This window comes from Rhinatrema bivittatum, chromosome 3 (assembly GCF_901001135.1).
Source record: "Rhinatrema bivittatum chromosome 3, aRhiBiv1.1, whole genome shotgun sequence".
Classification (NCBI taxonomy): domain Eukaryota; kingdom Metazoa; phylum Chordata; class Amphibia; order Gymnophiona; family Rhinatrematidae; genus Rhinatrema; species Rhinatrema bivittatum.
The window spans coordinates 171,380,856-171,407,325 of record NC_042617.1 but is presented as its reverse complement, the minus strand read 5'-3'; the positions used below and the strand labels follow the sequence as shown (position 1 = coordinate 171,407,325).

At 43.9% G+C, this 26,470-nt stretch overlaps 1 protein-coding gene across 2 annotated transcripts in view; it reads right to left on the bottom strand.

Moving 5' to 3' along the window:
* The window catches only part of SRD5A2 (steroid 5 alpha-reductase 2), a 229,142-nt gene that overhangs the window by 160,705 nt on the left and 41,967 nt on the right, over positions 1 to 26,470 (bottom strand). Inside the window, exon 2 of one of the 2 annotated variants that reach the window (XM_029593943.1) lies at positions 19,034 to 19,126. The exons of the other annotated variant lie outside the window; for it this stretch is intronic. Within the exon in view, the coding sequence (XP_029449803.1) occupies positions 19,034 to 19,126 (93 nt within the window). The remainder of the gene's footprint in view (positions 1 to 19,033; positions 19,127 to 26,470) is intronic. 2 annotated transcript variants of the gene reach the window in all.

Genomic DNA, 26,470 nt, shown 5'->3' with positions numbered 1-26,470 from the left:
GAGGGAGATACTGGCCAGAGAAGAATGCCGACAGGAGAAAAGAATTCTTAAAAAGAAAATACCAGTCTCCTATCGGTATTCATTTCTGTTTCCTCTCTGCCCAACCACTAGGGCAGTATTAGCATCCTCCTTCTCGCCCACCCTCTACCCAGCTACTCCCTAGCACAGTGACCGTTCCTCGGAGAAACCATTCACCACATTCACATGACTCTCCTCACCACTGCTGCTGGGCACAGGCAGGAGAGCAGAGTGGGAGCTAATGGACAGAACTGAGTATCAACAAGAGGAATAAAATCTGTTGTATTTTTTTCAAAGAATTTATGACTCCTGTCAGCACTCACCCCCTACCCAATATCTTCTCTTTCTGCCCCTTCAGGTTGAGCCTTTGGGTGAATACCATCCAGTCCCAGTAATTTACTATTCTTTAGTCTGTCAATCTTGGTTATTACATTCTCCAGTTTCACAGTGATTCCATGTAGTTGCTCAGAGTCATTACTATCAAAAAAATGTTTCCGGTATGGGTATGCCCCCGAAATCCTCCTCAGTAAAGACAAAGGCAAAAAATAAATTTAGTTTTTCTACTATTTCCTTGTCCTCTTTGATTACCCCTCGGTTATCTAGTGGCCAAGCTGATTGCCTAACAGGCCTTTTGCTTCAAATGTATATGAAAAAGATTTTATTACTTATCTCTACTTCTATGGTTTCTACTCAAATTTTCTCTTAGCTTATGTAATTAGGGATGTGCATTCATTTAAAATGAAAGTGCAAAATGTGATGAATAAGGCTAATTCATTTCATTTGGTGGGCCCCGAACCAAATCAGGCCTAGACCTAGGCCATAGGCTAAGGCCAAAAGTGGGAGCCGTGGCCTATGCCCAAGGGTGACACTGGTGCCTCTGCTTAGGCCCTCGCCTAGGGCTTATGACGAGACCCAAACCAGGGGCTGCAGTCTAGGCCCAAGGGTGATGCCAGTATTTCGGCGGAGGGTCGGGCCAAGGCTGGGGCCTTGGCCAAGATCCCCCAAAATTTAAAAAAAAAACTTACCTGATCCATTGGGTATCCGACGAAGGCCGGGTCCCGATACCTGGGCCTCATCCTAGGCCAGAGCCCAAACCCAGGCCCAATGCTGCGACCTGACCCAGAGGCCAGGTCCCAACACTGGGGCCTTGGCCTAGGCCAGAGCCTGAGCCCAGGCCTGACACTGCGACCCGACCCAGATCCAGGGCCTCATGCCAGGGCCTAGGCCTGGACTCAGGCCTGACACCAGGGCCTTGGTCAGGAGGCCAGGTCCCAATGCCTAGGCTTTGGAACTCAGGCCTGGGAGCTCTTCTTCAGATCCTCTTCTTTCTTCGGCTCTTCAGTGCCAATTGATGGCGTGATTCCAGCAGATGTCATCATTTGGTGTTGAAAAGCCAAAGAAAGAAGAGGACTTGAAGAGCTCTCAAGTCTGAGCCTGACTCTGGGCCAAGGCCCAGGCATTGGGACCCAGCCTCCTGGCGTAGGCCCTGTCGTCAGGACCTGCATCTGGGTTGGGTTATGGCATTGGGTATGGGTCTGAACCAAGGCCCTGGTGTTGGGACCTAGACTCCAGGCTGGGTTGCAGCATTAGGTCTAAGTCCAGGCTGAGGTCCCAATGTTGGGACTTGGGCTCTAGACCATGGCGTCGGGCCTTGGTCTGGGCTCCAGCTTAGGCTGAGGTGTCAGCCTTGAGTAGGACGAGACTTCTGCCTAATCCTTGCCTATGAATCCCCACTGGACCAGTTAAATGGGGGCTGGGGGGGATCCTGGCCCTGGCATTGTTCTGGAAGGAAGGCTTCACTTTCATTTTTTGGCAGTTTTTGGAATTGTTTTCTGTTATTGCTTGATTTGTTTGTTTTTTTTTCACATGAATGAAATGAATCAAGCAATCCACGATCTGAAATTCGTGGAAAAAACTCCTGAAAATGAACAGAATAATGAAAACAAATTTTTTTCCCCCGCACATCCCTATGTATAATTACCCTTTTATATCTAACTTGCCAGTGCTTTTCTCACCTATTTTCCTCATTTGGGTCTACTTTCCATTTTTGGTCTTTAATTTTCTCTTTCACCTCACTATTAAACCACGCTGGCAGTCATTTGATTTTCCTTTGACCTTTTTTATTGCACGGAATACATTTTGTCTGGGCCTCAAGGATGGTAATTTTAAACAGTGTCCACACCTCCTGCAACTTTTTAACCTTGTGGATTGCTCCTTTCAGTTTTTCTAAAAAATTAATAAATTTTATAAGTCTCTGTTTTTACAGTTAAATGCTACTGCTGTAGTTTTCCTTATTATTCACCCTCCAGTGATTATGTCGTTTTATTACATTATGATCACTATTGCCAAGTAGATTTACCACCTTTATCTCGTGCATCAGGTCCTTCATTCCAATAAGAATTAGATCTAATATAGTTCCCCCTCTGATTGGTTCCATGACTAGCTGCTGCACGAAGCAGTTTTTTATGGCATTTACCGTACTTTACCTCTCTTGCATGTCTTGATGTGACATTTACCCAATCAATACTCAGGTAATTGAAGTCTCCTATTATTATTGTGTTGCCCATTTTACTAGCCAGTCCAATCTCTGTTAGCATTTTACAGTTTATTTCATCATTCTGGCCAGGCGGGCGGTAAAATATCTCCACTACTATACTCTTCCCTTCTGTCCTTGATATTGCTATCCATAAGGATTCCAGAATGCGGTTTGTTTCTTGCAGAACTTTTATCCTGCTTGACTATATGCCATTCTTAACATATAGTTTCCCCCCTCCACCAATTCTATCTGCTTTGTCTTGTCAATAAAATTTGTCCTTGATATCAAAATGTCCTATTGGTTATCCTCCTTTCAACAGGTCTCTGAGATGCCTATTATGTCTACACCTTCCTTTAGTAGTATACTTTCTAACTCTCCAGTCTTATTTTTCAGACGTCTAGCATTTGCATACAGACATTTTAAAGTAGTTTTATTTATGTATGTACCTACATATTAATGGCTTATTATCAGATGATACAGGCAGTTTGGAGTAATTTTTATCTGTGTGCCCTGTATTTAAATACATCTGTTTTTTTCAACTTTTACAACTAACTCTCTATTGGGGCATTCTAACTTACTTGCTTTGCCAGCATCTTTTGAAGCTACCTTCCTTGGAACCATGTGCTGCTGAGAAACGGTTGGCTTACCCCCTGCTGTAGTTTGAAAGCTGCTATATCTCTTTTTTAAAAGTTAGTGCCAACAGCCTGCTTCTACTCTGGTTAAAGTGGAGCCCATCCCATTGGAATAGCTTCCCCCTTCCCCAGAATGTTCCCAATTTCCTAACAAACCTAAAACCCTCTTCCCTGCACCATTATCTCATCCACATACTGCTCAGCATGCCTCTGGGGTCCTGCTTGTAGAATGGGGAGCATTTCTGAGAATGCAACTCTGGAGGTTATGGATTTCAATTTTCTACCTAAATTTAGCCTCCAGAGCCTCCCTCCTGCACCTTCCTATGTCATTGGTACTCACATGTAGCACAATAGCCATCTGCTCCCCAGAACTCTAAAATCTTAACTAGGTGGTGTGTGACGTCTGCTATCTTCTCACCAGTCAGGCAAATTATCAAGAGCCCACCAGCCACCCAGCTATCTACTTTCCTAATAATCAACTCACTCACTACAATGGCTTTCCTAACACTTCCATCCTGGAGGGCAGTCCCTTGCTACAGGATCAGTTCCTTCCACACCAAGGTGTTTGTCTCCTGCCAGGTGATTTTGATCCTCCACAACTTCCAGAAATACTTAGGGCCAGAGTAGATTACAGATAAAACACTCATAAAATATACACATTACACAAACTACTTAAATCAGAACTATAAAATTAAACATGGACATACAATAAAATAATCAGCAACCTTTACCCAAATACCTCATTAAAATTGTCTTGATCTGCTTCTTAAATGTATGCAAATCAGCTTCTTCCCTTAAATGCACCAGCAGCGAGCTCCACAATGTAGGAGCAACTATTGAGAATGCTGTAGTTCTTGCATGAACATTCTTATAAATCTGTACAGAATGATCGCAAAGCTCTAGTAGGTATATGCCAATCTGTCTTCCTCCTAAGAATCCTCAGAATTTAATAACTTATGCACTATTACTAAAATCCTAAGTTTTGCTTTCTACTTAACTAGGAGCCAGTGCAATTGTTGGGGAGCAGGGGGGGTCACATGATCATGTTTTGCCAATCTAAACAAAAGCTGGGCAGCAGCTGCAGAATGCACATGCCTTTTTCTTTTTGTCGCACCCAGACCTCATGTATTTTAAATAGCAACATTTCCAAGGAATGAGGCGTACTACATTCAATCCGCTACAAATTAAAATGTTTCCTAAAAATCACCAATACCCCCTCCTTCCTGTTTTTGGCCATGAGCTTGCTGTATATAAGTAAAACCTGGAAGACAAATATTATTCAAGAATACAGTATCATCAAAATCATGATGCCAAGACTCAGGAAGACCCAGCCAACGTGTACCACAATAATCAAGGTGTCCAAGCACCAGTGTTTGCAACATGGTTTTAAGCAAAGGTACAGACAGCCGAGATTGCAAAGGTTTTAACATTGCTAATTAAAAAATGCAAGCTTTGCTACGTGTCTAATATGAGGCTTCAGCGTCAAAGAAGAATTCAAAATGATTCCTAAACTTCATAATTCTGATACAATGGCTATAGTAATGCCCTCATAGTATATTGAGGGCACATCTCCACTCATGGGTCCTATTTCTACTAATAGTACTCTAGTCTTTTGTATATTAAGAGCAAGCCCATGTTTAGTCAACCAAGTCTTAATTGGAGTCATACCATCACCAACAAGCTTTAAAGGTAATGCACCAGGCTCACTACTGGGGATGCAGATCTGATCATCATCAGTGTGTGATAGTGAGTGTGAGTATAAGAGAGTATGAATACAAGAAAGAGTGAGTGTGTGAGTGAGTGAGTGTGTGTCTTAGTCTGTGCATGTAAGAGAGAGAAGAGAAAACCTGTGCGCACCCCATCCCAACTAATCAAATCTACAACAATCTGTGCTCTGCAAGTGTGACCGAGGTGAAGTATTCTGCTACAATATAGTTTCTATGTGGGGATCTATAGCAGCCAGGCTTGTTCTGTTTTCTAATAGGAAATGTAGTAGTGTTTTAAGGCCTGCTGTAATATTTGCAGTGTTGCCTTTTCATAGGTAGGGTTGTTGCTGTTTGAGTGCTGTCAGTTGGTGCTGTTTTGGGATGGGTAGCTTGCTATATGGTCATTGTAATTCAGGTTACTTATGGCTTTCTGAGGGCTAAGTCCACACTCAACACATGCTACCATAGGCCTAATACCATATGGATGGCAAGTATCTTTCTTTTGCCTTTTTGCAGGGTTTTCTGGTTGGTGTTGGAGGACTGATAACAAAATGCCATCCTTCAGACCAGACAGCTAGGGGTTAATATTCCCCAGCTGTGTCACCTGATCTTACCTGAGAAAGAGTGAGACTCTAAGTATTACTTAGATTTGATGTAACCTGAACTAGAGTCTGAGTATCCATATTCTTTCCTGCTTATTGTGCTGATCAAACCAGAGCGATCCCTATTATAGAACATGTTACCGTGCATAAGGGTGAATTTTCAAAGAGTTATGTGGATAAGAATGAGTATAATTCATGCATAAGTAGCATCTACTCACATAAATGCTATTTTATAAACATGTTTGCATATTTTTTGCTTTTGTGCAAACATATATATACATGTAAAAAAGGGGTGCTCTGGGGCAAGGCCACATTTGTTTGCTATTTTAAACACATATAGAGATTTGCAAATTTACGAAATTTTATACCTACTAATAATCCTACATACAGTAAGTGATATTAAATGTGGTTTTTGTGTACTATTGCGAAGGTGGGAGGTCTGGGTGAACTGGGGGAATTCAGACTGAAAAACCAGGAGGGTCTCGATGGCCTGGGAAAGGACTGGGCAAACCAGGGGAGAAATTGGCAAAACTGGTAATTTCAATTACACATGCATGTTTTATGAAAAATTGCTTTGGTCAAATGAGGAAATCAGAATAAAACTAAAAGAAATATTAACAAAAGTTAAAAGTTTGCATGAGGCATGGGTGCTGTTTAAAATCACCATCTTGGAAACCCAAACAAGATGTATTTCATATATTAGACATAGTAGAGAGAAAACCCAACAACTGCCAACATGATTAAATGGTGAGATGAAAGAGGCAATTAAAACCAAAAGGACATCTTTCAAAAACTGGAAAGTGTTTCCAAATGAATAAAATAGGAAAGAGCATAAGCACTGGCAAGTTAGATGTAAAGCAATAAGGCAGGCCAAAATAAAATCTGAAAAGTAGTTTTCCAGAGAGGCAAAATCCCATAATAAAAACGTTTTCAAGTATATTTGAATCAAGAATCCTGTGAGGGAGTCAGCTGGATCACTAGATGATCGAGACATAAAAGGGGCATACAGGAAAGACAAGGTCATAGCTGAAAAACTAAACAAATTATTTGCTTCAGTCTTTACTGAGGAAGGAATTGAGGAGGTGGCTATGCTAGATATATTCCTTGAGGGTGATGATACAGAAGAACTGAAGCAAATCATGAACTGCTGGGAAGATGTAATGGCACAAATTGACAAAAGAGTAACTAATCACTAGGACCAGATGGTATATACCCCAGAGTTCTGAAAGAACTAAAAAATGAAATTGCAGACTTGTTAAAAGTAATCTCTAAGTTCTCATTCAAATCAGGTTATAGTACCTGAGCTATTTAAATCAGCTATAGTATGTAATGCCCATTTTTTAAAAAAGAGTTTTAGGGGTGATACAGGAATCTACAGATCGGTGATTTGATAGAAGCTATTCTGCAGAACAAAATGACTAGCCATTTGGATAGACATAGATAAATGCCGGAGCACAGCCAACATGGATTTAGCAAAGGGAGGTCTTGTCTTACAAATCTGTTAGATTTTTTTTAAAAAGAGGCTAATAAACATGTGGACAAGACTGAGTTGGTTGATATAGTGTATCTGGATTTTCAGAAGGCGGTGGGGGCAACCTGCATGGAACACTGGGTCAACCCAAAGCCAGAGTGAAATGATTGTATTGTGCTTCCAAGAAAGGCATGGGGGTAACCTGCATGGAGTGGCAGTTGCAACCCTAAACAGAAAGCATGGGGGTAACCTGCACGGAATGGCATTAACAACCCTAAACACCTTGCTGGGCATGACCATTTCAGTCTTTTTCTGCCATCATTTAGTATGTTACTATGTTTGACAAAATCCCACATGAGAGGCTCTTCAGGAGGCAATATCATATTGTGGATTCATAACTGGCTAAGACAAAGGACACAGAGATTAGGACTCAATGGTCATTTCTCTCAATGGAGAAAAATGAATAGGGAAGTGCCAGAGGTATCTGTACTGAGTCCGGTGCTTTTTAATATATTTAGAAATGATCTGGAAAAGGGAATAATGAGTGAGGCGATCAAATTTGCAGATGACATAAAATTATTCAAAGCAGTTACATCACAAGCCAGTTGTGAGAAATTGAAAGAGGACCTTGTGAGACTGGGGAATTGGGCATCTAAATGGCAGATGACATTTCATGTGGATAAGTGCAAAGTAATGCAATAGGGAAGAATAATCCAAACTACAGTTACACAATGCTGAGTTCCGAATTAGGCATCATCACCCAGGAAAAGGAGTCACCACGGACAACAGTTTGAAATCCTTGACTGCAGCAGAAGTTAAAAGAGCAAATAGAATGTTAGGTATTATAAGAAAAGGAATGGAAAGTAAAATGAAGATATCATAATGCCTCCTTATCAAGTCAAGGGGCAACCACACTTTTGAGTACTGTGTGCCATTCTGGTCGCCCTCATCGCAGACATATAGTGGAATTAGAAAAGATACAGAGAAGGGTGGCTAAAATGATAAGGGGGATGGAATGACCCCCCCACGAGGAAAGATTAAACAGGTTAGTGCTCTTCAGCCTGGAGAAGAGATGCCTGAGAGGAGATATCATAACAGGTCTATAAAATCATGAGTGGGGTGGAAAGGGTAAATGGGGAATGGTCATTTACCCTTTCCAATAATACTACGGATGTGCAGGATCCAATTTTTTGTTTTGATTTGTTTTTTTAGTTTTGGAGTTGGGGGGGGGGGGGGTTCTTTTTTCTGTTTAATGGGGTTTTTTTTCTTTTTGATTCATTTGCCAAACATAAAACATGAAAAAAGCCCAAAAAAACAAACTAAATTGATTTAAAAAAAAAAAAAAAAAAAAAAGGCCTCCAGCAGCCCTGGCTGAACCTCCCCAGGCCTTTCTGACTGCTATTCTCAGCCCAAAAAAATGGCTTGGCTGGGGCCTGCCCAGAGCTGGCCTGGAGCCTAGCTAAGGGCTCAGATCCCTCACTATTTAAAGGTGCTGAAGCCAGGGAGCTCCCACCCTGGCCAATATTTACCTTCTTCCTGGATCCTTAATGAAAAAGGACAAGAGCAAAGCCCTTTCGCTTCTGATTTGGTCCCAGTGTTTTAAAAATTGTGCTGTCTGCCTGGAGGACAGCACCAAAGTGACATCACTTTGGCGGCTTCCTTCAGTTCAGCCAGTGCCATTATGATTTTCGACCATATTTCAAAATGGCGCTGGCTGCACCAAAGGACAGAGCTGAAGTGATGTCAATTTGTTGCCATCCTACAGGTGGAAGGTGCCATTTTTAAAGCACCGGGACCCAATTGGGAGCAAGTCAGCATTGCTCCTGCCCTTTTTCATTGTGGATCTTGGAAGGGGGGGGGGGGGGCAGGAAGGGAGCTCCTCAGCCCCAGCACCTTTAAATGAGAGGAAGGGGAGGCAGACTCTGAGCTGGCCCTGAGCTGACCCCAGGTAGACTCTGGACCAGCCCTAGGCCAGCTCTGGGCCAGGACAGGCCTGAGGCAGGATCCAAACAGGCTCTTGGTCAGTCCGAGATAGGCTTTGGGCCAGCCTCAGGCAAGCTCCAGGCCGACTGTATCTGGATTTTTTTTTGGAGCTAGGAATGGGGGTTGACAGGGGTCTGGGGAGGCCCTGCTGTGCAGGCATTAGCTCTGGGTTAAGGTTTTGCTTGACAGGAATGAAGTTTCCAGGGGCAGGAGGCTCATTTTATTTTAATACTACATAGGGGTGTGGCATCCATAGTGCACAGTGATGCACAGGCACCACCAACTTTAAAATGGGGTGTGCCATGCACCACCAAATTGTGAAGCTATCATGGGTGTCTTCTCTGGATCTCCCCCAAGAACGATGTCATGCTGCATGTTCCCTCTAAGCTGCACGCGTGCGTGGGAAAGTTCTGCATTCGCACGTGTGCAGCTGTAAGCTGCACATGTGCACTTGTACACTACTTTTCCTGCAGGCACGAACAGCTCGCCCCCTTCCCAGTTCAGGAAGCATGGCTGGGCCATGATGGTGGCCATCCCGCCATGGCCCAAAGTGAAGAAGAGGCCAACGGGGTGCCGTGGCAGTGCCCATTCCGCCAAGGCCCAAAGTGAAGAGGAGGCTGGTGGGGCAGTGGCAGTGCCTATCCCACCACGGCCTGAAGTGAGGAGGAGTCCAGTGGAGCTGTGGCGGTACCCATCCTGCCATGGGCTGAAGTGAAGAGGAGGCCATGTATGTGTATGTCTATGAGAGAGTCTGTGGGTTTGTGTATATGTCTGTATGAGAGCCTGAATGTGTGAGGACCTGTATGCATGTAAGTCTGTGTGAGAGGCTGTGTGTGTGTCTGTTAGAGCTTATGTGCATGTGTATGTGTGTGCACATGCCTTTGAGAGCCTGTGTGTGAGAGAGAGGGAGTGTATATGAAAGCATTGGCATGTATATGAGAGAGGGAGTGTCTGAGAGAATGAATGTGTTAGTATGGGTTTGAGTGAGGGAGAGAGAGAAGAGAGTTTGTGCAGCCCTACCACCCCTAAAGCATGATAATCTCAGGGTGACTAGAAATCAAAAGATCCCAGGTATGGAGCGGTTTACAAGTAAAAACATTCATAATAAAAACATGGGAAAAATAAACAGAGTCGAGACAAGAAGTCATAAAAAACATAAACATACTGTTAGACTATGATACCTTCTTGGAATCCCAGAACAGATGTATTCCATGCATTTAAAAAGTGGAAGGAAGGCTAAATGACTGCTGACATGGATTAAAAGTGAGATGAGAGAAGCTATTATAACTTAAAAAATATTTTAAAAAAATGGAAAAAGGATCCAAATGAAGAAAACAGGAAATAGCATAAGCACTGGCAAGTCATAGGCAAAGTCATATGCAAAGCATAAAACAGAATTTGAAAAGAAGCTTGCTGAAGAAGCAAAAATGCATAATGAAACTTTTTCAGGTACATTCCATGGAGTATGCAATTCTCACACCTGCTATGCAAAAAAATCTGTACTTACTTCCCAAATCTGGGTGGACATTACAGCTTACCCTACTCCTCGCATGGGAAGCTCCAGAGACCCTTGGCGCTGTGACCCGAGCCTCGATCCCAAGGATAGCACCTCTACTGATCCCACCGGCTGTTTGAGAGAACCCACGCCAGACGTTGCATCCTGCTAATCTACCAGCTCCACCTATCATTATCGGCCTTCACTAGCTCAACCATCTATGGACCATGGGGGGGGGAGAAACTATGGTTTGTTGTAAACTTACTGATTGATACGTGTGCGTTCATTCAAACCTTAATAAATATAGTTTCAAAAAAGCCTGCAAAGGACCATTAGTTGACTGAGGGGTAAAGGTGCACTAACGGAGGACAAGGCCATAGCAGAGAGATTAAATGATTTCTTTGCATCAGTTTTTACTGAGGAGGAGGTAAGGCAGATACCCACACCAGACATGATTTAAAGGTGAGGATTCAGAAAAAATGAAACAAATCTCAGTGAACTTATAAGATGAAATAGGGCAAATTGACAAATTAAAGCGTAGCAAGTCAGTGGATCAGATGGTATACATCCCAGAGTGCTGAAAGAACTGAACCTTTAATTACAACTATGGTACCTGAAGATTGGAGGGTGGACAAAGTAATATCAATTTTTTAAAAGGGTTCCAGAGATGATCCAGGAAACTTCAGACTGGCGAGCCTGATGTCACTGCTGGGAAAAATGATCAAAACTATTATAAAGAACAAAATTGCTGAACATATAGTCATAGTTTAATGGAACAAGCCCAACATGTGTTTAGCTAAGGGAAGACGTGCCTTACTAATATGCTACATTTTTTTGACGGCATTAATAAATATGAGGATAAAAGTGAGCCATTTAATACAGTGTATCTGGACTTTCAGAAGGCATTTGACAAAGTACCTCACGAGAGACTCTTGAGAAAATTAAAGTCATGACAAAGGAGGCAATGTTCTATTGTGGATTGAGGATTGCAAGCTGGTTAAAAGACAGGAAACAAAGAGTAGGATTAAATGGTTAGTTTTCACAGTGGAAAAAGGTAAACAGTGGAGTGCCTCAGGGATCTGTACTTGGACCAGTGCTTTTTAATATATTTATAAATGATCTGGTGTTGTGGGACCGCTGGTAGCGGGCCCATCTCTGGTGGAATACGTGCACCCCTGGGCGACGACGCAGCCGTAGAGGAGCTCCAGCAAGCGCCGAGGCAGGTGAGAGGCGTCCGAGTGCAGGCTGGTGTAGATAGACCTTGACCACTGCCGCACCTGTACGCAGTAGAGAGACCCAAAAAACGCAATGTTTGGTCTCATGAGTGGTCCTCCGACTACTCCTCACCCTTTCGGCCCTGCCACACAGAGCAGCAACTGCGACAGGGCGAATGGTAGTCGAAGGATGAAGACAACAAGACAAAGAGTGAGACTTGAGGGGGAGCCTGAGGAGTTCACGAAGAGACGAAAACTCAAGTTGATTGGAGTGACTGAGTGGAGACTCATGCTTACTGGAAGAGTTGAAATACAGACTCGAAGTACGTGAGGGCTTCACGAAGAGTCAGAAAATCCACATACTGGATAGGTAGGTACTGCTCATCATGCGGACTCACCATGGAGCAATACAGAGGCATTATGACATCTTCCATTTTATTCGCCATTCCCTTCCTAATAATTCCTAACATTCTGTTACCTTTTTTGATCGACACAGCACACTGAGCCGATTATTTCAATGTATTATCCACTATGACACCTAGATTTCTTTCCTGGGTGGTAACTCCTAAAATAGAGCATAACATTGTGTCACTACAGCAAAGGTTATTTTTCCCTATATGCATCACTTTGCACTTGTCCATGTTAAATTTCATCTGCCATTTGGAAGTGTAATCTTCCAGTCTTGCAAGGTCCTCCTGCAATTTATCACAATCCGCTTCAGATTTAACTACTCTGCATAATTTTGTGTCATCCTCACTTGTCATACCCCTTTCCAGATGTTGCGATTTGGCCTGTTCTCAAGTACAGCTATATCCTTTTTTAGATGCAGTGACCAGAATTGCACACAGTATGGCAGATGGCATTTAATGTGGATAAGTGCAAAGTGATGCATGTAGAGAAAAGGAATCCAAATTATAGCTACATGATACAAGGTTCCACATTGGCAGTCACCACCCAGGAAAAAGATTGTGGTTAATATGTTGAAATCTTCTGCCCACTGTGCAGCGTCAGGCAAGAAAGCAATAGAATGCTAGGAATTATTAGGAAAGGAATGGAGAATAAAACAGAGAATATCTTAATGCCTCTGTATCGCTTTATGGTGTGCCCGCTCCTTGAATACTGTGTGCAGTTCTGGTCACTGCAGCTCAAAAAAGATATAGCAGAATTAGAAAGGCTCAGAAAAGGGCGAACAAAATGCTAAAGGGTTTGGAATGATTTCCTTTAAGGAAAGGCTAAAGAGGTTAGGGCTCTTCAGCTTTAAGAAGAGACAGTTGATGGGAGATATGATAGAGGTCTATAAAATAATAAGTGTATTGCAACAGGTAAATGCAAATAGTTTGTTTATGCTTTCAAAAAGTACAGAGGCTAAGGGACATGCAATGAAGTTACTAGGTGTTGCCGGAGGATGTGGTAAAAGCTGTGGGGCAGATTTTAAATACTTGCGTGATCGCGTACTTTTGTTCGCTCACCAGGCGCGAACAAACGTACGCTGGATTTTATAAGATACGCGCGTAGCCGCATGTATCTTATAAAATCCGGGGTTGGCGCGCGCAAGGAGGTGCACATTTGTGCAACCTGCGCGCGCCGAGCCCAGCGCGGCCTGCCTGTTCCCTCTGAGGCCGCTCCGATTTCGGAGCGGCCTCGGAGGGAACTTTTCTTCGCCCTCCCCCCACCTTCCCCTCCCTAACCAACCCCCCGGCCCTATCTAAACCCCCTCCCCTACCTTTGTCGGCAAAGTTACGCCTGCTGAAAGCAGGCGTAACTTTGCGCATGTCGCTGGCAGCCCCGCTCCGTCCTCCGGTCCCGGGGGCTGGTCCAGAGGCCTCGACCACGCCCCCCGGGCCGGCACCATGCCCCCGGGCCCACCCCCGAAACGCCACGTCATTTCGGGAACGCCCCCAGACACGCCCTCTCCTGCCACTTTTCGAAAGCCCCGGGACTTACGTGCGTCTCGGGGCTTTACGTGCGCCGGCGGCCTATGCAAAATAGGCGCGCCGGCGCACGAGGGCCCTGCGCGTGTAAATCCGGAAGGATTTACGCACGCGGCCCTTTTAAAATCCGCCCCTGTTAGTGTAACTGGTTTAAAAAAAGTTTTGAACAAGTTCCTGGAAGAAAAGTCCATAAACCATTATTAAGGTGGACTCAGACAAATCCACTGCTTGTCCCTGGGACAAGGCCAGTATGGAATCTATTGAACTTGGGAATCCTGCCTGGTAATTGTGACCTGGCTTAGCCACTGTTGGAAACAGGATACTGGGCTTGATGGACCTTTGGGCTGACCCAGCATGGCAAAATGTATGCTCTTATGTTCTTACTGTTTTGCCGCGAGTGTAAAAAAGTGGGCCACTCCCCTAGAAATTAAACCTTGGATGTGACACATAACCTTTGTGTCTGTATAATGTTTCATTATTGTTATGTTTTGTACAAAGAAGTCTTAGACAACTGAATTACTGTTTACTTTTAGGAAAAGAATGCAGCTTAGTGGAGCAGAATGTACTAGGTAAGGTGCACATATTGTGCATGCAGTTAAAGAAACAATAAATACTACCTAGTTTTCTTAACAGACTGCATTATGGGGTCCCTTAACCTTTGTCCCTATGCTTCTACTGCTGTACAGTGTTTCCTGTTTTAAAGTACAGAAACAAAGGGCAACAGAAATTTATAAGGTGGTAGGTTTTTAATGTAATATGTTTCTTGACTTAGCTTTCAAGCATTAAACTCCATTCATCAGATGAAAACAAAATGAGCAGGTAAAGGCAGAGGACTCGAATATACAAGTGAATCACAGGTCATATTACAACGAAGGTACGAAGGGAAAGGTACTAGGGGGCAGGAGAGGCAGGGCATCATTGGGGAGGGGAAGCAAACAGGGGTGGCTGCCTTGGACCCTGCACTTTGAGAGGTCCTGCACTGCCATGGAAGCCCCATCCTCAACATTAGAATTTCAACGTTTCAGGGCCCCACTGTAGATGATTTCCCCTGGGCCCCACACCCTGCAGAGGAGGATGGGTGATGTATTAGCAAAGTGAAAGAAGGTGATGGAGACACAGCAGACTAATGTCCAGTGGTGAATTAAAAAGCTCATGTCTCTGTTAAGCCCTTTCATGTTAGTTTTGACAGGACTGTTCAGATCTGATGCAGTCTTCGCCCAATCAGTGCTCAATAAGCAGCACTGGTGGGCAGAAAACAAAGTGGGGTTGAACACCATTGGAGGCTGTGGATGGAGGGTCACTGAGATAAGGAGGAGGGTGGAAAGAATGGGACCCTTTCTTTTTACCCTCCTTCTTCTCCTCCTCTCTGATCTGGTGATCCTGGTTCTCCATCGCAAGCTGCCTCCAATACCCCCCCCCCCCCCTCCTCCGTGGTCCTCATCTTTTCCTGCAGGCACGCACATCTCGCCCCCTTTCCAGTTCAGGAAGCATAGCTGGGCCATGGCGGTGTCATTCCTGCCATGGCGTGAAGTGAAGAAGAGGCCAGCGGGAAGCCGTGGCAGTGCCCATCCCACCATGGCCCAAAGCAAAGAGAGGGCTGGTGGGGCCATGGCAGTGCCAATCCTGCCATGGCCCAATGTGAAGAGGAGGCCGGGTGGGCCATGGCAGAGCCCATCCCCACTATGGCCTGTAGTGAGGAGGAGACCAGCAGAGATATGATGGAGTCTGTGGGTGTGAGAGCCTGTATGCATGTCTGTGTGAGATCTTGTGTGTCTGTGTATGTGCATGTAAGTGTGTATTTGTGAGAGTTTTTGTGTCTGTGTGAGAGCCTGTGGGTGTGTGTATATGTCAGTATGAGAGCCTATATGTGTGACAGCCTGTGTGCATGTATGTCTCTATGAGAGGCTGTGTGTGTGTCTGTGTTTAGACTGTGTGTGTGTGTGTTTCTGTGAGAGCTTGTGTGCATATGTGTGTGTGAGTGCATGCTTGTGAGAGCCCGTGTGTGTCACACACAGGCTCTTACAGGCATATGCGCGCGCACACACACACACACAAAAACAATGTGCAAGTGAGGAAGAGAAAGCCTATGTGTGTGAGAGAGAGAGAGTGTGTGTGAAAGCATTGGCATGTATATGAGAGAGGGAGTGATTGAGAGAATTAATGTGTTAGTAGGTGTGTGAGGGAGGGAGGGAAGAGGCCCTACCTCCCCTAAAGCATGATAATCTCAGGGTGACTGGAAATCAAAAGATCCCAGGTATGGAGAGCAGGAGATTGTTTTAATCCTTATTAGTTTTAATTATTGGGTATAATTTGATGTTTCTGTTTTTAAATGTTTTTAATATTAGAACATTATTTAATTATTAGATGTTTTATTCATCAGAGGTTTTGAAATATTTTATTGGTGTTTGGGAAATAAAACAAATTTATGCAAGTTTTTAAAATTATTGGATGTTTGTCAGCTGTTTTGACATTTATTCTTTATATGAGCATGGTTGTAATATTATGACTGATGTTTTATATCTCTGACTTTATTGCTTGATGTTTTGAGAGGAGTGATAATGTTTCTATTTTCTCATTGTTGCACTGCAGAAAGCAGTCCACTTGTAGTTTCCAGTTTAGCTTTGTTGGCACAGTTCTATTCTGTATCTGGTGAGGGTCTGTCTGTATTTTAAAGGTCCATTTCTTGTGTCACGTTAATTCTTGCTGTGAAAATGATGGCACTTAGCACTGGCTTTTACAGCATTATAGTTATCTCTTCCTCATTTCTATTTTAAACAGAAATTTGCTCTTTATTAATTTCATTTGCATACAGAAAGCAATTTTGAATGTTCTTGCAGAAAATATTTCTTCATTCACATATTTTATTGTAACTGTTAGTAGATTAGGTGATTATTTTAAGGGATTAGCTAATGTTTTCTCTAAGGACTGGGTTGCTGTGAGCATAAATTTGATAGGCTTTTTGCATCAAAGAAAGTAATACTCCCAGAGTAAAGTAGGAGAGTGGACTGTGTTCTAGGGCACCTAACAGCCGTGAATTTTCTGGTGCACCACCTCCTTCAGCAGTCACCCTACGCCCCTGCCAGAGTATTGATTATGGGCAGGATGGCTGATGTTGAACTCAGGTCCTCCATGGCATCCTTGAAGGTTTTTAGGACTTGTACTACCTGCATCATTTGTAACCAATCCTGATGCTTCAGGGGGTGATCCACACCAATTTTGACATCCAAACACAACTCATTAAGAGAGTGTCTGTTACACCATTAACCTCTGCATCATCAGATAGACAGAGTTCCACCTGGTGCCTACATCTGACATAAACTGCTTCATTCTTCTCATGGAGCTATTACCCAGCCTTCATTCTTTGATTAAAATGCCTTCTATTTTCCTGTACCTCTCTGTCAGGTTCCTGCAGGACAAAGGTACCACCTTCCATGGCTGTCAGCCTCAGGGAGTCCCTTACTGCCAGGTGCAGTAAAGTGTGCAAAGCATTGGATCCCCTGCTAGCCTTCATCGCTCACTGCCCTGGTCCATGTTCCTACCAAAGTCTATAACAGATAAAAACAGGAGCAGTCATATATTTCTGGCCTAATCGCCAGCCCTCCATCATCCTCTTTATCACAACCAAGCCTGCTGGAACGTCCTTGTTAGAGCTTCTGTCTGACCCTGCCTCATCCAGCTGCCACCAGTGTACCGTCAGGGAGAGGCAGGCATGGGTACATATTCTGGTTGGCCCATATGTTGCTGGGGAAATGGATGCTGCTACTCTCCTCTGCCCTGGCCAACCCTGCCTGCCTACAGGCATGGCACTGAGCGTACAGGCTGAGGATCTCTCACCTACTAAATGTTCTCCTGGAGGATCTAGTAAATATAAATAAGGTTGTCTAGTGTGGTTTTGCAAATTTGAATAGTACTATGTAATAATACTTAACAGAATGCGTTTTGTGCGCAGGATATACTGTACATCATGGGACTGCAGTTCGTACTTCTGTGCAGTGACGTGATGCATGAAGTGATGTCTGCAGCACCCAGAAACCACATCAGTTTCTTTAATGTAACTGAGGCCAAATCACTCCACCCCCTTCTCTGATATTGCATTGAATGTGAGAAGTTAACGTTTCAATGTTTTTGACTAAACTCAATGGCTATTTCATTGGTTCTAGAGCACACTACGATGTCATCAAATCTATTTATTTATTTATTTAACCGTTTTATATACCGCAGTTCAGGTAACAAAGTTACTAATCACTTCGGTTCACATTTCAACAATTACAATGACAATATAAAGAATAGTTTATAATGTCTTACATAGAACAGGGTGATTTAACTTGGATAAAAACTAATAATGAACAGGGAGAGTACAATTTATATACATATGTCTTGTATGTACATGAGTGGGTTAAGAGAATGCTTGGTTGAACAGCCAGGTTTTGAGTCTTTTTTTGAAGGTTGGTGTCGATTGTTCGAGTCTGAGGTCTGGTGGGAGTGAATTCCAATGTATAGGGCCTGCGGTGGATAGAGTTCTTCTACTTAGTGTTGTTTTGATGGGATGTGCTTGTAGGGTGCCTCTCTGGCCTTGTCTCCTCGGTTGGGAGGTAGTGTGAAGATGTAATGGGATCGTGAGCTCAATTTGGGTGGAGTGGTGGATGACTTTGTGGATGATTGAGAGGGTCTTGTATAGGATTCTATATTTGATTGGGAGCCAGTGTAGGTTCTTTAAGATGGGTGTTATGTGGTCCCTTTTGTTGGATTTTGTTAGAATCCTTGCTGCGGCGTTCTGTAGCATTTGTAACGGTTTCAATGTGTTAGCAGGTAGACCTATCAGCAATGAGTTGCAGTAATCTATTTTCGAGAAAATGATTACTTGTATCACAGATCTGAAATCCTGGAAGTGTAGTAGGGGTCTTAGCCTTTTTAAGACTTGGAGTTTAAAAAAGCATTCGCTGCTTTGCCTTTACTTGCATTAAAGTATTTTGATGCATTCTTTCATGGTGCTGTCCAACAAGAAAACTTTTCTTAACTATTTCAGATGCTATAGTAGTCAGCATCTAATAAGCTGTGAGAATTTTAGTAATAGTGCCATTAGACAACAAGGTCATATACAATTACAATATTTTGGCATGAGCTGTTGCATTATTATTAGTAGTAGTAGCAGTAAATTTAAAACAAAAAATAACAATTAAAATAGTTAATCTCTGAGTTTTCTGAAGTTTTCCTTTCTCCTGGACATTTTCTAGTCATTTTAAAAGGATTACTAGTTTAAGTGTCCTGTCCAAGACTAAAGATATTCATGGAAAGAGAATGAAATTAGAATTATTTATGTATTTACTTGGTAACATATCGTCACTAATACAACAGACGAGCAAACATAAATGAATCCCTTATAGTTACATTATCATACACTTTACACCCATTAATGCAGGATATAAATAGAAAATAATATCTCACCATATGTCTCCCCAGCTGAGAAACACCTTAAACATTATTCTTAATCGCATTTCAGCCTTGATTTTGGTCCCGGAGATGATCAAGTAGGAATATCTACAAGATTGCACATAGGCTGTTTAATTTTCTTATTTTTGTAGCTGAAATTAGTTGAAATAATGCATACCACTAAAATACTAGGAGTAATGACAACCAAGCGCTGGGTCAAACTTTCGTTAATAATGTAACAAAGAGCACATAAAATCCTCAGTGCACTACATTGAATATGTATTCCTTAGAGTCTGTTTTGCAAAGGAACATTTTTGTCATCAGTGGATGGTAGTACCAAGTACTTCCAGACAGTGATTGGATCCCATCCATTTCCATGGTCACTGTTGATCTAGTCCTTGCCTGTCTGAGTCACCAGCAGAATCCCTCTTTCTCTTTTTATATGTTTACTTTCTAAGGTAGTATCAATATAACAAAATGAGCTCTTTGCATAGTCATTAAAAAAACAAACTTTGGCAGCACTCAGCTATCAAAGCTTGAGAGACCCAGACATCTGAGAAGTGTTAAAATGCCCAAGAAAAATATAACGCGCTGCATCTTAATATTATTACAGTAGGGATTATTCATTATCCATTTCCCTAACTGATTTAATTTTAAAGATTGATGATGCTACACCAAAGGTGAACAGACCGCAAACTGCATTCAGCCCATAGGAAGTTTCCATCAGTCTGGGTATGCAGCAACTAGAGCTCGTCGCCCAATGGATCTCTGGATGAACCCTCCCCACCAGTCCTCAGACCTTGAGGTTCTATGGGGACCATACCAATTGGTTGCCTCACCTGGACGGAATTCCCACTGTAGCCCTTGGGCCACAATGTTCATAATCTGAGTACAGTACAACAAACAAATCCTACCAGTGTCTATCCCATGCAAATTTTCATTAACGTGCTGTTGTGCGTCCCGGCTGTGTGGGTGCCGCGACCGGGCCTGCTCACCTGGCATTAGGGATGTGCAGCCGGAAAGTATACGTTGGATTCGGGATGCGTATTCGTCGGAGCCCAGATACATTGCATTCGGTCAAGGGGGAGGGGGGGGGGGGGGGAAGCCCGATCCGTTAATACATTGAATTTGGCATTTGTTCCCTTTAAATTTAATTAACTACAACCTCCCATCCTCCTGATCCCCCCAAGATTTGCCTAAAGTCCCTGGTGGTCCAGCAGGGGTCCTGGACCATCTCCTGCACTCGCGCCATCGGCTGCCGGTATTCAAAATGGCGTTGATAGTCTTTGACCTTACTATGTCACAGGGGCTACCGGTGCCATTGGTCGGCCCCTGTCACATGGTAGGAGCAATGAACGGCTGGCGCCATCTTGTGCTCCTACCATGTGACAGGGGCCTACCAATAGCACCGGTAGCCCCTGTGACATAGTAAGGGCAAAGGCTATCGGCACCATTTTGAATACCGGCAGCCGTCGGCCCGCATGCAGGAGATCACTCCAGGACCCCCGCTGGACCACCAGGGACTTTTGGCAAGTCTTGAGAGGGTCAGGAGGGTGGGGGGTTTATTTGTTCAGGATTCGTTGCATTCGTGGGGGTTCGCCATACGTTTCGCAAACCCACGAATGCAACGAATAGGGACCTATACATTGCGGATTGCGCATTCGTTCACAACGAATGAACATCCCTAACCTGGCATTACCATCCACTAGCGCAGGCTTACCCATTGCCACTAACCCCCGGGCATCCCTGTTGCTCACTGCGGCCTCCCTCAGTGTCCCCATCGCTACAGGCCTCACAGCGGAGCTCCCGTCAGGGTTCCGTGTCCTCGGCCTGCTCGGCCCCACCCCTAGGCACGCACACAGCCGACCTCACCATTCTTAAAGGGCCCAGTGTGGGAAACTTCTGGGAGGCACGCCCCGATGATGTCATCAGCCTTCCATATATAAGGCAGGGCTCAAACCTCTGATCCCTGCCTTGGCAATTGGGTCGACGCAGCCTTGTGCAGTGAGTTTGCCTTCATGTTCCAGTGTCTCCTGCTTCCATGTCCTTCTCAGGTAGCACCTATCTGGACTGACTTCTTGGTACTGACCTCTGCTTGCCTTACCATTCTTCTTCCTGCCGCCTGGAAATGACCTATGTCTGTCCGACCATTCTTCTACCTGCCGCCTGGAAATGACCTATGCCTGTCCGACCAGTCTTCTGCCTGCCACCTGGAAATGACCTATGCCTGTCCGACCATTCTTCTGCCTGCTGCCTGGAAATGACTACTGCCTGTCTGACCATCCTTCTTGTCTGCCGCCTGGAACCGACCCTAGCTTGCCTCGACTACACACTGACTGATTCTGGTATTGACCCCTGCTTTGGCTGACCTCTCTTGGACTGATATTCTGGCATTGACCCTTGCGCTTCACTCGGACACTCTCTTCCAGCCCCCGGTGACCTTCGAGCCTACGCACTTAGATAACAACCGCGGCTTCCACGTGGCTGAACCTGCAGGCGCTGCCTGCCTCATCCGGAGGACCTCTCTGAACTGTTGCCTTCCCGAGTTGTCCGGAGCTTCCAGTTCTGGTCTAGTCCATTTGCTCCACATCAGCCGTGCACCCTTGCTCGTGGTGGGCACACCTCTCCGATATCTCTTCGGGAGACCACTGAAGGCCCACCTAAGTCCAGGCAGTCCGGGTACCCAAGGGTTCAACCTGCGGAAACCCCAGACTGTTATTAGTGAAGCTCCAGCTAGCCTCTGTCTCCTTGTGTGCTCCGTCTCCTGGTGGCAGGCGCTCTCTGGGTCCGACCTGAGGGCCGTACCAATCCTGCACCAGGCCAAGGGTCCACCTCCAGCGCAACACATTATTAAAATTACACATTGTTCCACATCATGATCATCTTTTCTAACAAATCTGACATACTACAATATTTGTTTTCTGTTTTACCAATAAAAGATATTATTACCTGCAAAGATTTCAGTTCTTTTTTTTCAGGACTAATATAGCTGCTAGGACTTCTGCACTACACATTTCGTACCCAAAAGAATTTTCAGCCTTAAGAAATGAATATTAACAATTTTCAATTTTTACTTAATAGACAAACCCAGGAGGCAAAGTACTTGCACAAAGAAAGGCAGCCAGGAGTTGAGCCTGGGGATCTGAAATCTGAGCCAGAGATTTTAGTTATAACTGCAGGCCACATCTCTTCTCAATAAAATGATTGACAAAGTAATACAGTTCAGAATGTCTGTAGATATTTTAAGTTGTAAATGACACTGGGAGGCCTACGCAATTAAGTTTGCATGTTAAGGCTTTTTCTGTCTGCTAAAAATCAGAGTGCTGTGCAGCAGGCCGTAATGTCCATACTAACGGGTAGATTTTAAAAGACACGCCAATTTTATAACTTGCATGCATGCGTGCATGCACAGTGACACAATTGGGCCTTAAAATTGGGCACATATGCGCACCTGCCCAGGCTATTTTGTAACATGCATGCTTATGTGTGAGCAAGTTATAAAATGGCCACGTATCTTGGCGTGTGCCGACGCACATGCACCAGAGTGCACCCGCGCCCTGGTTTAAAATTTACCGTCCTTACGTGCATGTAGTTAATGGTATGCATGCCACGTTAATCAGTGTTTTACTATGAACGCTCAATCTTTTTAGCAGTTCACATGGTAAATTTCTTTTTTCCATATGTCTGATGTGTCAAGGGTAATAACACCACCACTGAGATAAATATTTCAATGTACTGTCTAGCAATAGTCAAGTACACTGTATAAAAGGATTGATAAAGAATAATATTAAGCATTAAAATGTTCTACCACAGCACAAGTGTAGAATCTCTCAAGATGCCCCAGCAGTAGTGATATCTTCTCTGCTGCAGTGAGTCCTAGGGACTACAAACACCTTCAAGTTGCCAGACTTGCTAAGACAGGCTGGTTTGTTTCCAGCACGATAGATAAGCTCAAGGTACTACTTTTTGTCCTTTGGGAATGCACCTCCCCGGAGGAGATTACAGACAGGTAGATGTTTTTTTTTGTTCTTTTTCAGTGACATATGTAGATATGTAAAATATCTTTCATAGATCAAAAATTGTCCTGTTTTGTGTTTATTCTTTTACGTTGTCTCCAGGTTGCAGAATAAACTTGAAAAACAAGAGTATTTTTTTCCTGGAGAATACATTCAAAATGTGTCTGCTCCCTAATGACGTTTTAGTATGTTGATGATAAATATGCTACGCTTAATTTGAACCTCTGCTGCATTTTTCATCTAAGCAGGATCCAAGCATAATGTATGGTTTCAGAAACATGCATAGTCATGCTTGAGGTGAATGGCCTTGCAGCATAATTCTGACACCTGACTTTCAGGCCGATTCAGTAAAGTGCGCTCCGGCGGTAATAGCGCATCGAAAACGCGCGACCAACCCCCCCGAAACTAATAGCGCCCGCAACATGCATTCCCGCGCAATACAGAAAGTAAAATGTGCAGCAAAGCCGCATATTTTACTTTCAGAAATTAACGCCAAAGGCAGGCATTAATTTCGACCGGCACTGGGAAAGTGTACAGAAAAGCAGAAAAAACTGCTTTTCTGTACACCCTCTGACTTAATATCATAGCGATATTATCATAGCGATATTAAGTCAGAAGCCTTTGAAAATCTGCCCCAAAGTTTACAATACAACAGACTTAAAATATAGTTACACATGTAGTAGCTGTGGACAAATAACACTTAAGGAGGAGGATTTTCAACGCACATTTTTAACACCGAGATTTTTTTTTTTTAACTCCCGATGCTATAAGCTAATGGTATTTTAATACATCGGGAGTTAAAAAAATGTACCTAAACTTTAAAATGTGCGTTCAGCACAGGTCGAACGCACATTTTAACTCGGAAAGGGGGCTCCTGACAAAGCTACCTAGTAAGAGCAGGCAGCAGCCGCCACCCCTGAGCCAGATAAACTCAACACACAGTTAAACTCTGGAATTTGTTGCCAGGGGATGTGGTTAGTGTAGTTAGTATAGCTGAGTTTAAAATGATTAGATACGTTCTTGGAGGAGAAGTCCATTACCTGCTATTAATTAAGTTGACTTAGAAAATGGCCACTGCTATTACTAGCAACAGTAACATGTAACAGACTTAGTTTTTGGGAACTTGCCAGGTTCTTATGGCCTGGATTGGCCACTTTTGGAGACAGGATGCTGGGCTTGATGGACCCTTGGTCTGACCCAGTTTGGCATGTTCTTGTGTTCTTATGATTTATCCATCTATCTGGCACAGGTCACCGCTACTTAGCGAGATAAAGTACTTATTCAGGTAAGTGCTGGCAGGATAAGTCAGTAATTATCCAGTTAAGTGGTGATGGCTACCGGCACTTACCCAGCGAGTTTCAGACTATTTTTTTTTTAACTTTTTTTCTATTTTCATATCTCTGGAAACTTAACTCCAGCCCTGACCAGGAGTTAAGTTTCCAGCATTAAAAAAGGCACGCTGACCAGATGCAGTCTCTCTGCATCGGGGAGTACTGATTAATGCCCTCATCTGAATGGGATTTCCATGCAAGAGCGCTAAGCAGTAGTCCTGTTTAGGAACGTGCATTTCCTGCACGCAGAACACTTTGCTGCCCTGGCAGTAAGTTTTGTCCCAGAAAATGTGCATTTAAGTGCTGGCAGAAAGATGCATTCGTTGGACTGAGTACACCTTTCTGTATCAGCCTGAAGTCTGCCCAATTGTTCCTACCTGTGGTCGCTGCAGACCCTTCTTGATCTCTGTTCTTTTCCCTCCTTTGTCTTTAGCACTTCCTGTGTATCTATCCCAAGCACAGTTGAATTCTGTCTTTGTTTTATTTCACAATGGGGTCCATATTCAGTAGGATATTTCGTGTACAAGTGATCCAGCTACGTTTAGCTGGAAAAGTTGTCCTGGATATTCGGTAGATTAAATGACCCACTGAATATCCCTGTTTAAACTTATCCAGCTAACGGTGGCCAGATAACTTTAAACATAACCGAATATTCTTTGGAATATCTGATTCTGTTTAAAGTTATCCGGCCTTCTGTGGCTGGATAATTTAAACACATAGCCAGTTAAGTGGCAGTTCATGGGGGAAAAAAAATTATCACCGGCCTACAGGCCCGATCTAGACCCCCTCCTCCCTTCCATGAAGCAGTAAAGATGCTGCCTCCCCCTCCTCAGAGTGGCGGCATCTTGAAAAAAAGGAAAAAACAGGGCTGGAGTCGGGTGAGAGCACACCCCCTCCCCCCTTTCCCTTTTTGGTGCTTGGCTTTTTAAAAAATAAATATTTGGATCTCCAAGGGCCCTTCCCCACCCCTCATCCTACCATTGCATTGCCTAGCAATGGCAGAAGCTGAAGTGCCAGGCCCAGATCATGGTAGGATTCTGCTGTGATCCGGGCCATATGGAAGAAACTTTTAAGGTACAGGGTAGGGTGGGAGGGATAGGGTTGGGGTGAAGGGTGGGGAGGGCATCTTGGAGACACAAACATTTATTTTTTAAAAAGCCGAGAACCAAAAGGGGGAGGGAGTGTGCTCTCACCCAACTCCGGCCCTGTTTTTAACTTTTTTTTTCAAGATGCTGCCTCTCTGAGGAGGGGAAGGCAGCAACTTTACTGCTTGGTGGAAGGGAGGAGGAGGTCTAGATCAGGTCTGTAGGCTTGCGATCATTTTTTTCCTACATGAAGCACTACTTAACTATGTTCTTTTGAATATAGTTATGTGTAAAGTTATCCGGCCTCACAAGGCCAGATAACTTAGCGGTGACCTGTGCCGGATATACCCAATATTTGGCTAGGTTAGCCAGATATCTCAGCCCCTCCATGAAACGCCCCTGAAATGCCCCTTTTTTTATCCAGCTAAATTATAGCCAGATAAGTAGCTGAAAATGCAACATTTGCCATTTAGACAGATAACTTGTGAGATATCCATCTAAACGACCTTTGAATATTGAACTCAAGGTAAATAACATAATGTAAAGACCAAAATGGCCCATCCAGTGTGCCAAGTTAAGATACCCACTTAAGTGTATATAAAATTCCACAAAGCAACCATCAACTCCGTCCTTGGGCCTTGCATCAACTCCGTCCTTGGGCCTTGCATCAACTCCGTCCTTGGGCCTTGCATCTAATCTCTTACCCCTCCTATCGTATCTGTCCCAAGCATGCCCTTCCATCATGGTCATCACAGACTTGGTCTCCCCATGTTTTCCTTGAGTCCTGATTAAGTCATACTGTTTCTGGGTTGTAACTGCCGCTGTCTTCATTTCCATCTTCATGCCAGTATGGATACTGTGTGCTTATCCCACACAGTAGGGGAGAAGAAAAACAACCAATAAGGGCTGAATAACATAGTCTGGGTAAACAAGTAAGTATGGGTGTAGCTTGCTTATTGCGGCGGTTACTACCCCTAACTAATCCAGCTTGATATTTCACTTGGATGCAGCTCCATCACT